Raw genomic sequence first — 12,584 nt, forward strand, 5'->3', positions numbered from 1 at the left:
AACTCAACTACCCAGCTTTGTATTTACAAGATTCATCCTCTATGAAATGTGACAGGGGAGTAACCTTCTGTGCTACGGTGCATTCCTGAGATGAGAGCATACTTGTTATCCAAGAGTGGTTAAGAATTCAACTGTTGTTGTCATACCATTGAAAATGCAATCCTAAAACTACAGTAGAGGATTGTACTAAGAACACTTTGCGTTGAGATGAAAGTAATAACTCAGTAATAAATCCAAAGCTTAGTCCGAATTTCAAAGGTTCTTTCATGGCATTTGTGTGAGAGAATGAAGTGTGTAAAACTTAAAGTGCCAGTGTGCTTTACAGTGTCTCCTCAGCCTCCTCTGTCATCCTGCTACATGTCTCACGGATCGAATCTTTCAGGCTGATGTTGTCAGCGCGTTTCGTGCTCTCGTTAAGGGTGATGTCATCGATGCGTTTTATGCTGTCTTTCAGAGTGATGTCATCCAGGCGTTTGGTACCCTCCTCGGGCTCCTCTGGAATAGAGGGAGGCAAACTCTCGATGTCAGAGTTGCTGAAGACGTATCCAGGTAGGGCCGCGTGTGTGCTGGCCCTTGGACCCATGCTGCTACGAAACACTCGACTGGAGAACAGGGCGGAGGTACGAGAGACTGACGTGAGCTGGGATTGGCTGCTTGTGCTTCTGGTAAGGTTAGTCAATCCGGAACCATATCGGTAGTTTGCACAAACAATAGGTGCTCTCCAATCAAAGGCCAGAGTCCAACGCATCCACATCTTTCTCATCTCTGTCTGTACCTAAAGCAGCATCCACAGGAGCAGGGAGTAGCATGTCTGTTTACCGGACCAATCAAACTTACATTGGTAGAGTTAGGTATAACACTTTGAGTTAATTCAACATGCATGCATGTGTGTGTGTGTGTGTGTGTGTACGTGTGTGTGTGTGTGTGCACTCACATCTGATACTACATACCTAGAATACACTTACCATGCTACCACACACTACTCTACAACAGACAAGCTTGAACCTGTAACCCTATACAGATATTTCATTCATTTCTCATCTTCTGTGTGTCTTGGGCACCCTTCAAATAAATGATTTGTCATGACCCATTAACAGAGTGCTAGTCCCCACAGTCTCTTGGCAAACATTACACTGCCAGTCACAGCTAGACTGAAAAGAAACTTGGGCATTCATAGAAATCAGGTTTCATTTTGTTGAGAGACATTCTCAAGTGAGCAGACACTTTGAATCACTGAAAGATCCATCTGATGTGGTACTCACCTCACCATTGCAGTAACAATAGATAATAGACACGAAGAAACCCTGAAACAGAAGGAGATAGGCTCTTATCTGTTCAAATCTGGAGTCATGTACACTTTAATTATTCTAATTGAAGTACAATCATAATCCCAGCAAGCATAATCCCATTAAAATATGGGGATTACTCCAGTTTCACTAACATTAAAATAACCACTTGAACACGTCGGCGCATGTTAATTGAACTTCTCGGTTTTTACTGAAAACCTGATGTGACGTCTGAAGGCAAGGCAGCAACCATTGTCTTAAAACAGCCTTTGGTAAAAGAGTTAATGTTGGCATGAGTAGGAATCAATTATACTCTCGTCTTTTGCTTCCCAAGTGAACAAACTCTTCAGAGGCCATTGTATAAAAGCAAAAGATCCATGACAAAGATCCATGTGTAAAAATAACTTGTTTTTATCATTCGCGCAGCTTTGCTTCACCATGGGGAGGGCAGTGAGACAGAGACAGGAGGACACAAAAATAGTGTGCTTTATGTGGTTACTAGCCTGGTGTAAATGACACATTACTGCTTACATGTATAGTTCATTGACTTTTTCATTAATTTCATATATTTGAGTATTGTCAGGACAGTCCTTATCTAATACAAACTCAAATACATAACCTACGCTGTCATAATGTCTGAGAACTTCTTAGCCTGAAGTGACAAAACCCAGTTTAGTATTAGGTTTACTTGAAAACTTTTTAGCAAAATGTAGCAATGATGGAACTGAATGGCCTAAACATCGCATTTCAGCAGATGTTACACCCTTATTATGGCATGTTACTCTCCAGATGACATGAAACTTTAAATAACCACCATTTAAAGAATGGCTTAAACCAAAAACATCAGTCCACTGACAAGAGGCAAACAGATGTCCACCACAAAATCAGACTCCAAATTATTGCAGTTTCATGTCTTTAAGTAAACTGCATCGACCAGTCTTTGAATTTAAATGCTCTCATTACTATGTGATGAACATGGCAATAAACACCTGAAAGGAGTTGAAAAAGAGCTCGCAGTACATCCGTGTCTCCCATCCGGCTCCAGTGAACGTGTGTGGCATCCCGACAAACACAATATAGTGAACTCCAAACACCAGGACTAGCACCAATGTCGACTTTGCCAGTTTCCTGTTTGAACCAAAAGAAGAAAGATAAGATGATGCATTTAAATAGAGAAAACTCACCAAGATTTCAACACATAACCTGTCTGACAGCCAGTGACGCTCTCTCTCTCTCTCTCTCTCTCTCTCTCTCTGTGTATGTGTGTGTGTGTGAAGACATTAATCTTCAGTTCATCTTCAGTGTGGGGGCACAAGCTGATGAGATACAACAGTGTGAAGTTGTACATATACACATTCCACATACTAAATCTGTTTCTCATATCGACCTTTCTATCTGGTGTATAGCTCTATGTATACTAATTCTCAGACAGCTGAGAGATGACTTTTAAACTTCTTTGAAAATAAATTATGAGTGGAAGATTTCAATATACTCAAAAAGAATTCATTTTGTGCTCCTACTGTATATCCATAGACTCAGATATTAAAAACTGATCTTGGCAGAGATTAGAACTGAGAGATAGAAAGGAAGAGAGAGAGGGGGAAAAAAAAGTTCAATGCGGATAATGTTAGACAATCTTTCTCAAAGTCACAGAAATGTCATCTTTGCGTTGAGTGCTAAAGGGTACATGACTCAAGCAGAGATCATCATCCCTTCAGTGGATGAAATTGGATGGCAATTATTTTAATAAGAAAAAGAACGCTCCAAGTGTGCATCAGCTTTAAGGGGAAAAGCTCCTCAACAGGCTAGAAGTAGTACACAAAAAATACTCCCAGCTCCACAAGATTTCACTAGAGAATAACCAATGAACAGAAGAGCCAGCACAATGGGGTTTAAAGGACATTTAATGAAGAAAGTAGAAGCTGCTGTGCTCTCCTAGTCTTTGATTTTTTGTTTTGTTTTGTTTTGTTTTGTTTTGTTTTTTGTTTTGTGTTGTTTTGTTTTGTTTTGTTTTTCTCTTTTGGAACTTGAACCGGAACTTGTAACTTGTAACTTGTAACTTGTAACTGTTTTTCTTTTTTTAATATGATTTAGAACTTTCAGAGGCTTATAAAGAATGTTACACAAAGAAAACAGACAATATGCACAAACTTTCTTATTCTGTTGAGCCAGATATGGGTTGCTGATCTCATTATTTTATTCCTATCCTCCATATCACACCAATGGGCAGGAGCAAATAGCCCCCCACTATTTCCCCTGCCTGAAGACAGGTACAGCGTGTTTCAGCGTGAGAATACACAGAATGACACTCATAAGAGTCTACAGGAAAAGTGCATGCACAAACAGTGTACTGGGGGACGTGAGACAGAAACATCACACAGATAAAAGACACATGCCTAATGTGTTACAGAACTGTCAAAGACAAGACCAAACAATATGTTTATTATAAGTCTGCAAAAAACAACCAACCAGACAACAAAACAAAACAAAACAAAACAAAACAAAACAAAACAAAACAAAACAAAACAAAACAAAACAAAACAGAAACAGTGTTCTATTCTATATCATCTGTTCTATATCAAGTCTATGACTGAGATGTACAGGGGTCATACAATCATCAGTGAGACTGATTTAGCATTTCAGCGCACGCTTAAAGGAAGCAGTAATTAAAAGCAAGGGATGTGACGAGATGCAGTGGAAGAAAAATATATGGAGTCACCTGTATTGTTTGCGTGTGTCATATCTTCCTGCGTTTGTTTCTCTGATCTTAGTGGCCAGAACTCGAACAATGTTTACAAACAAAATAAAGTTGAGCTGGAATAAAAAACAATCAGAAATAACTTTTTCAAGTCTTTGTCATGGTAGCTGTAAACAAAATGACATTTCTAATTGAATTGAATTGGATTAAATTCAAATGAATGAAATAAATTATACTTTTCTCTTTTACCCAAGCTTCAAAAGAACCTGTGTGTTATCAGTGAGGCATAAAAGCTAAGCTGCTTTTGGGATACTTAAAGATTAGGCCCATATATCTCTGAATTGAACAAGTGGATACAGTATCCTTGTGTTGCTGCTGCTGTGGAAAGCCGTGGGAACGGTAACGGCTAAGCTGAAAATCTATACCTGCTGTTTTTTTAGGAATAAGTCTGAGAGACTGTGTGGGCACTGCAAATCTACTAATCCAGCACGGTCATATCTGATTCCTCACAGAGAGGTCCACAGTCTAGACAGACAGAAGAGATCTGTCAGCCAGAAACAGGTTCTGATCAAACTCCAATTCCCTGATTCAAAGTCAAGGAGATGGCCTTGACCGAACCATCTCCACCTGAGACACGCGTGGATTAAATAGATCTGAATAACTGCGATGGTCCCATTGCTATTAAATAGACTGTGTCATTTTAATCATTGATGAGAGGACAAGAGGAGTTTGTTAATGGGAGTCTGTAATCTAAGCTGGTTCGACATTCACAAAAAAAAAAATGGATTACATTAACACTTTTTTATTCTGCCTCTCCCACCATGAGGTAAATTGTACTTTCCAGTGACACATTTAGAGGAAAGTACACTTACAGTTTTTTTAGTTCCCCACCAAACTGTGTGTTGCCTTTTGAAAAAACGTAGATGGAGACAGTCAGTCACTCTACACAGATAAACCAATTAAGTGTTGTGAAGCACTGAATACAAGCATCACAGAGTCACACAGCTGAGACTTTTTACCATAATGATTCAGCCATCAATTGGCTGACCGATTGGAAGGCTCCATGTGATGATTTTAAAGTCTCTGTTTATGTATTTTTTTTCCCCTCTCTGTTTTTTAAATAACTGGAATGATTAGTTCTTTATGCATGAAATACCAAAAACTAAAAAGAATCCCTCTGTGATTTAATTTAAAAGGCACAAAATGTGCATCAAGTTAAAGACTGAAAGATGCAAGATATCACACCAAAAAAAGAAAAAAAGAAAAGAAAAAAGAAAAAAGCATTGGTGGCTTGTACTTTTTTTCTTTAGTGTTTACAACAATTTATACCTTGCAAGTGTCTGGTCCCAAAGGAAAGTTTGTGTTGTCCTCTGCAATTTAACATGAGAAACAGGATCTGACAGGAAATGAATATTTGCAGGCAAAAACTCAAATTCCCTTTCAACTGCCAACTGCCACCTGCGGTCACTGTAGCATTCATCTGGTGTGCACGAGCATGGCTAATGTGTCTCTGTGTTTATTGTCGGTATGTTTCATTGGATCTCTCATTATTTCACTGACAGGCTAGAAGAGTATATGTTTGCATGCCACCACTTAATTGCAGGTCTCTTTAGCCCATCCAGACATGTTCATTTCATCTGAAACCATTAAAAGGTGCTATTCTGAACAAGGCTGCTAATTATCCTACCCATTACCATGTGCGTTGACAAATAGTGTACTGCTTAATGTAACCATACATGTGTTCATATTCCTCTGATTTTTTTATACTTATATTTATACTTATAGCATTGACATGCAACTTAAACCGGTATCCAGAGTTACCTAGGTTACGGTTTCTCCCCAGTTTCATTCCCACATATTCCACTGAAAAAGGACAGTCTCTACTCTAACGGCTTTTACACCTAAGCTAAACATACATATGCAGAAACACACATATGTAAACATACATATGTAGGTTTCTGCACAAAATGATTCAGAGATACTGGTGAGAATTAATATAATGCAATTCATACTTTCTATGCCAAAAAGAAAATGAAACTTTAATTCACGTTGTTTGTCTCTATGTATCCCATATGGAAAGGATGTCTCACTAAGCCATGACAATAAGTATAGGCACACTTACTCCAATGGCTGTCAAAATTGGAACCTGATAGATCCATTTAATATTTCCTGCACTCAATTCCCAGCATCTGCAAACACAACCACACACACACACAAACACACACAGAAAGACAGAGAGACAGAAAGACAGAGAGAAAGAGAGAGAGAGAGAGAGAGAGAGAGAGAGAGAGAGAGAGAAGAGGTATATCACTGGAGACATCAAACATTTTCTCCAAAAGTAGAACATATAAATCCCTTCCTCTGACACGTCTTTTGAAAAGCAGTGGTAAAACATTGAGGTCAACCGTCCTTCACTCAAAGCAGTTATCCTTTTAAAGATGTATATCTTTAAGAAAAAAGAGGTCATAATAAATGAATGAACAGGTTACAAATTGTAACTGCCTGGAAATGATAATCACAAGAGAAAAACAAAATTACCTCCTAAGAGTGCTCTGTCACCTCTAAATTGCACGTTCATCTCTCCCTCTTTTTGCCTTTACATTTTACCTTACTGTTTGCAGGAGTCACATCGACTTTCAGCTCAACATTTAAATCGGTCAGTTCATAGAAAGGTCCTCCTGTGCCTCTTGTGTGTCCGTGTTGTTTATGTTAGTTTCGTGGAGGAGCCAAAGGAGTATATCAAGTGAAGAGTCTTACCGAGCATCTGCCAGCGTTGCCCTGACAACAGCCCAGGCAGATACAAAGAGAGCTGGAACACCTGTAATTAGAGTCACAAAAGTCTCCCAGTTGTCAAACATAGCATTCAAACTTTTCACCATGTTAATCACATGGGTGGATGTGGAGCAAACAGACCAAGAATATCTGGCTTGATATGAAAACAGCCATTTAGTATGATTATTTTGACATTTTTTTTGGCACTGTCATTAATATGACATAATACCCACTCACCACAGATTATAATCTCCTCATTGCAGTAAATCATCAATTACAATAACAGTGCAAAACCCATCAGGTGGATGGTTAGTACTAATCCAATTGGCTCTCTCACGCTCAGGATTAGTTACTGAAGATATATGTCTGTCAGGATTCAGATGAGTAGTATCTAAGTAACGCTATGGTGAATTATCTAGTGTTTGATTTTTGAAAACATTTCTCAGATCATTTAAAAATCTCATTCCGAACACCAGAGTAATCCAACTGTCAAAATGAACTGTAGCTTTGGTAGAGTGTTTATGGTCCTCATCCACAATTATGAGAGAGACAGAGAAAGGGAGAGAGAGAAGGAGAGAGAGAGATAGAAAGATTGACAGAAAGATAGACAGATAGCGAGAGGGAGAGAGAGAGAGAGAGAGAGAGAGAAAATAATCTCACCCCATCCTATCATAGTGAAACCCCAGAGATATTTGGCATCAGAGAAAAAGGCCATAAAGATTAGACTGTGCAGGTACAGGCCCTCCACTAGAATCCAGTAATAGTTGGTTGCCAGGAAGTAGATGAAGAGCAGTACAGTGATTTTACAGCCAACCTGTCACACAAAACAGTCAGAAACAGTCAGAGTGAGTCAAAGCCACAGAGTGTCAATCAGAATCAATCAAAGCCGGTGGCTGCCTTGTCAGAGCCACTTAGAGCCAGAGTCTGACAGAGTCAATGGGCCAGTCAAAGTTGATCAGAATCGGGATGAGTCACCGCCAGTGAAAATCAGAACCGATCAGTTGGACTGAACCAAGGCGAGATCAGTGTCAGATGCAGTGACAGCCTGTTAAAGTCAGTCAGAGAAAGAGTGAATCAGACACAGACTTGTTCTGAGGCAGTTAGAGTTGGTCAGCACTAAAGACCGTTCCAGTCAGTCAGTTAGTCAAACCCAGACACAGTCAGGGACAGTGAGCACCAATCAGAAGAGGGAATGTAAATTCACAAAAAAAGACAAGGAGCTCAAATGTATTTTCTATGGGGTTTACACATTAATCACAGGGGCCTAAATCATAACTGCAAAGTTTCTCTAACCAAAAAAAAAAAGAAGCTCCAACTCAAGCAGCTACCAGACAGACTTTGAACTGACTGCATTTTTCCACAAAGCTCACATGTTAAAGGCTAATGGTGGGCATAAGGTGTGGCCTTGAGGAGTTGACTCACATACTGGTACTTGTCCAGAGGAACCACTGAGATGGTTTTAAAGCTGTCCATGAGGGCGGTGTCAAACTCCTGCAGTCCCCCGCTGGCATGGACCACCCTGTCCTTCAGGAAGATGCTGACGGCACGCAGCATGAAGGACACAAACAGGTGCATGTGGATGAAATTTCTCGTGCAGTGAAGACGTCTGGGGGATTTAAAAGAATTTTATTTTATGTATATGAACATGGAAACGTGTTATTCCATATAGACTGATTGTAAATAATATACAGCACTAAGGAAAAAAACGTGCAAAACCTAACCTAAAATTATGTAAAAATATGCAAATATTTAGATGTGCAGAAGGTTCTGTTTTTCTTTTGCCAAAATGTAACACTGAAAACAACCATCTGGCGATGGTGAAAAGGGCAAAGAATGAGCAAACAACACATCCTCTGGTACTCTCCAGTGAAACTGAACCATTTTAATAAAAATGGTCTCATTTCTACAGCAACATTTTTATCTTATTATGCAAGCTATTGTAGGAGCATACTCTTAGCAAAACGATCTTGGACATAAACTCTACAAAGTGGTAGAAAAGCGGCTGGCGTATCATTACCTACCTGAAATAACTGATGATAAAAATGGCTACAAGAAGAGAACTGAAGGACACTGCATATCCAATAGTGTACATGACATAGAGTCGCTCAAAAAAGTCTCTCTGAGAAATGAAATAATGCACAGAGACAAGGGGATTACATTTAAAAACCACATAACTACCTATACAATTATATAAAAATATAACACTGTCTAAAAATGACATATTGCCACACTATTTACAAAAAACTATTGAAACTTTACCATAAAAAATGATATATCTATTAGATTAAAACTAAACATTGTAAAGCTGTGTAAAGTGAAGGATGGCACCATGTGTTAGCATGGTCACAGGTCACATGGTCTTACTTTCCCTCTCTCCTGCCCTGGCTGCAGGAATCTCAGACAGTCTGAATAATTTGCCCAGACTCTGTTCAGATTCTCCACAGATGCCCAGGATCCATTTACATCACACTTACGGTAGGCATAACCTGCAAACACACACACACACACACACACACACACACATGCATACGCATGCACACACACACACACACCCATACACACACACACATGCACACACGCGCACACACACACACACACACGCACACACACACACACACACACACACACACACACACACACACACGTGCACGCGCGCATACAAACACATGCACATAAGCACACACACTTCATCAGACTCACATTGTGTGAACATTTGGTGTTCTCTTGTTATGAAGAAGAAACAGGTTTTGTACCTTTGTGGTTGAAGTCGTAGATGTAGCTGGGACAGGCCACTTTAGTCAGAGTACCAGGGGAACCCTGGGGCCAGCAGATCAGACCATCCCACCCAGGAGGACACATATTATCTACACACATGAACTTTCATGTATTAATATGATGAAGTGCATGGAACATATACTATGAATTAGAGTTATACAGAAAGCAGGACTAACTCTGGGGTTTCCTCTGAGACAAAATCTATTTTTTCCTACTATTTATAGCATGTCCCTGGAGCACACCAGTAAGAAACAGACTAGTAAGTTTAAGCTGTGATGCAGGTTTTACCACAGACCAAAGACAAGGCAGAAAACAGCATAATATTATGACTCAACACGTTAAGGAAGACCAAGTCTGACGGGGGAACGGTCTTACATCATAGTTAAATCTATAGCTCCACTGAGTTCCACCTCAATTGACTGGTTCCTTTTGTGTTTCCTCACACTAAATATGGGTATTTTCTCTGAATAGTCATCACAGTAAAAGAACTATGGGAAAGGGCAAAGTCCATTCTAAAGAGTATCCTGTTGAGCACAAATTGATCCACAGGCAATGGAGGCATTTGTAAACTGGGGGGAGGAGGTGGGGGGGTTCTGCTCTGTAATATTAATCAATAGCATAGAGCTCTCATTGTGATGCTCACTTTTCATCCAAAATTAGAGGAAATAACAAGAGCAGAACCTTGAACGCATCCAATAATTATGAGAGACCAAGACTGAGATATTATTTGGTTTGGAGAAAGCTTCAGTTTTTGTATTGGCCACTGTACTTAACTGCCTGTTGCTTTACTTTATGCAACGTTACCTGTGTGTTTCTGGTCTACTGCACTAACAGCCTGTGACTCAGATCATGGTGAGTCATTTCATCATGCCGGTCTTGCAAAGAGCTGTGTCTGTTTCAAGCCAATCATTTCATAGAGTGAACAAAGCAGCAGGACCAGTGCCCATTCTGCATGTTTCATACATGGGAGGTTTGATTAGTATAGAATAAAGAGAATGGCTGGGAACACACATTTTGAGAACATCACTAAATTCATTAAACACGCTAGGTTTTATGTGTTTTACAATACCTAACTCTTTTGCTTAGAACACCCCCCCCACCCACCCACCCACCTGGCACACACATAAGCCCTCCCTCCATTTTAGTAAACTCCAACAAACAAAGCAATTGACTCATAATCTTGGGGTTAAACACTAGGTCTGGAAATACCTAGGGTCCAACCAGCCACACAGATGCTCAGATGTAAAGCCCAACCTGTGGTATTCCTAGCCTCAGAATGCCTTGAATCAGTGAATATATAGCTGTTTTGATTTTAATGCAGCGTGATATGGAGGTTTTGTCTGTCATGTTCATTCAAACTCATTTTCATTCCATTTCAAATTAATATCACATGTTGTCTTATCTTTTCACTGTGCAGTGACTAACAGGAAGTTTGGGTAAACTGATCAAAGACAAATATCACTAACATTCCGCTCTCTGGGGATTTGATGTAGCACCATTATTATATCCAAGCAGTAGCTTTTATCTATGTGAAGAGGTCCCTCTTTCCCTTTTTCCGCAAAGACACTCACACAGCTTACTATTTTGCCACACGCACACTGCTATTGTCATTGTGCCAGTGGCAGATTTGGTTTTTAAGGATTGTTTTGAAGGATTGTCGTCGGCAACGAAAACAGCAACAAAAAAGCGAATAAAACCGCAGACATATGTTTATGCGATTTTCCCAGAGGCTGTCACGGCGGCTGTTTTACCGAGTGGCCGTGTGGAGGGTGAGAAAGGTTACAGTGTACTCTGAGACACAGTGGAGGGAGGGCTCTGCTCACCAGACGGACTTTGTGAAATGTTTTGGAGGCACTGGAGCTTGGAGTCGTACAGCAGGTACATCTGCTCCTGAGCAGTGAGTCCAACTTCCGAATCAACCTGCGGATAAACAGTATCGCACTGCACTGAGAAAGTCTGGTTGCCAAAATTTCACTTACAACATGCGCGCGCGCACACACACGCACACACACACACACACACACACACACACTTAAAGTCTTCAGAAAGTCTACATACTGAAATAAAGCCCTAATTGAAGACCGTGGACACCACATTTTACTTCTAAAAAACCAACTGAACCTCCAATATATGAACCTCCTCTATAGATTCCCCCCGACCCTTCAGGTATAGATTCTAGGTGCAAGGCGTCCAATCAGTTAGTGCTAAGAGATCGTTTTCTTCTCGATTTGGAGCCCAATTGAGGTAGCTTGTGAACACACTTGCCTAAAGAAATCGGCAGCTCCATTGTGGTCAGTGTCTGAAAATACTTTTGTGTTTCGAGTATATACATAAATTATCATGTCTATATATATTTGACTGGTTTCTGCATAGGTTAGAATAAATCAAATGACGTCTGACATTTTCGATAAATATTGATGATTTAGATATTCATTAACAATTCACGGATATTTTTCTTTCAGTTGTGTGCGACGTTCTGTTTTTAAACATTTAAAAACAGAAAGATGTCTTAATAACATTTAAAAGAGAATACTGTCCTCTTTTGCTGTTTGGGAGGAGAGAGAATTCGATTTACCAAAGGCTGCAATTCCAAATCTACAGCGACGTTTTCTGTTAGTAGCTAACTGAGGAACTGAAAAAAGCGGCTTACCTGCGCGTAGACCAAAACCCAGAGCAAGATTACTTCGGTAAAGATCCACATCAGCTTCATTGTAGTCGCGATGGCTACTTTAAATCTCAGAATCCAAAATACAGTGTTGTGTGGAACATCACGGATTTCTTTTTCTTTCTTTCTTTCTTTCTTTCTTTCTTTCTTTCTTTCTTTTTGTTTTATAACTTGTTCGTTGACATCCAGAGTGATGCAATTAGTAATTATTACAGTTTATAGAACATCTGGCTTCGGATTCACCGTTTCTCGCTCAAAAACGCATTCTTGATCCTATTAATATTGGCCTTAAATCTACACATGTATAAAATTATGGCTACAAGGCACGCTTGTTGCGAATTTTATTGGCTAAAGTTCCTCTCATATTGATGTCTTTTTGTCACAACAA

General features: G+C 39.8%; 1 protein-coding gene across 1 annotated transcript; it reads right to left on the minus strand.

Annotated features, from left to right (window-relative positions):
* Positions 1 to 319: 319 nt before the first annotated feature.
* On the minus strand, positions 320 to 12,241 carry pth2rb (parathyroid hormone 2 receptor b). The gene is made up of 13 exons (XM_030772185.1): positions 12,182 to 12,241; positions 11,355 to 11,451; positions 9,510 to 9,620; positions 9,121 to 9,242; positions 8,778 to 8,875; positions 8,179 to 8,362; positions 7,417 to 7,570; positions 6,742 to 6,802; positions 6,107 to 6,173; positions 4,006 to 4,100; positions 2,276 to 2,414; positions 1,263 to 1,304; positions 320 to 775 (listed from the first exon to the last, which is right to left on the minus strand). Exons 1-13 carry the CDS (start codon positions 12,239 to 12,241, stop codon positions 320 to 322), a joined length of 1,686 nt encoding a protein of 561 aa, XP_030628045.1.
* Between the last annotated feature and the right edge of the window lie 343 nt (positions 12,242 to 12,584).

This window comes from Chanos chanos, chromosome 4 (genome assembly GCF_902362185.1).
Source record: "Chanos chanos chromosome 4, fChaCha1.1, whole genome shotgun sequence".
In the NCBI taxonomy this organism is placed as follows: Eukaryota; Metazoa; Chordata; class Actinopteri; order Gonorynchiformes; family Chanidae; genus Chanos; species Chanos chanos.

Bases quoted from the DNA above. Each gene is read 5' to 3' on its own strand.
- pth2rb (XM_030772185.1), bottom strand. From the start codon at position 12,241: ATGAAGCTGATGTGGATCTTTACCGAAGTAATCTTGCTCTGGGTTTTG. The intron at 9,243-9,509 runs GTACAAAACCTG...GTGTGTTTGCAG, and splicing joins CTACGACTTCAACCACAAAG to GTTATGCCTACCGTAAGTGT. The intron at 2,415-4,005 runs GTGACTCCATAT...TGGTTCAAACAG, and splicing joins GACACACGCAAACAATACAG to GAAACTGGCAAAGTCGACAT.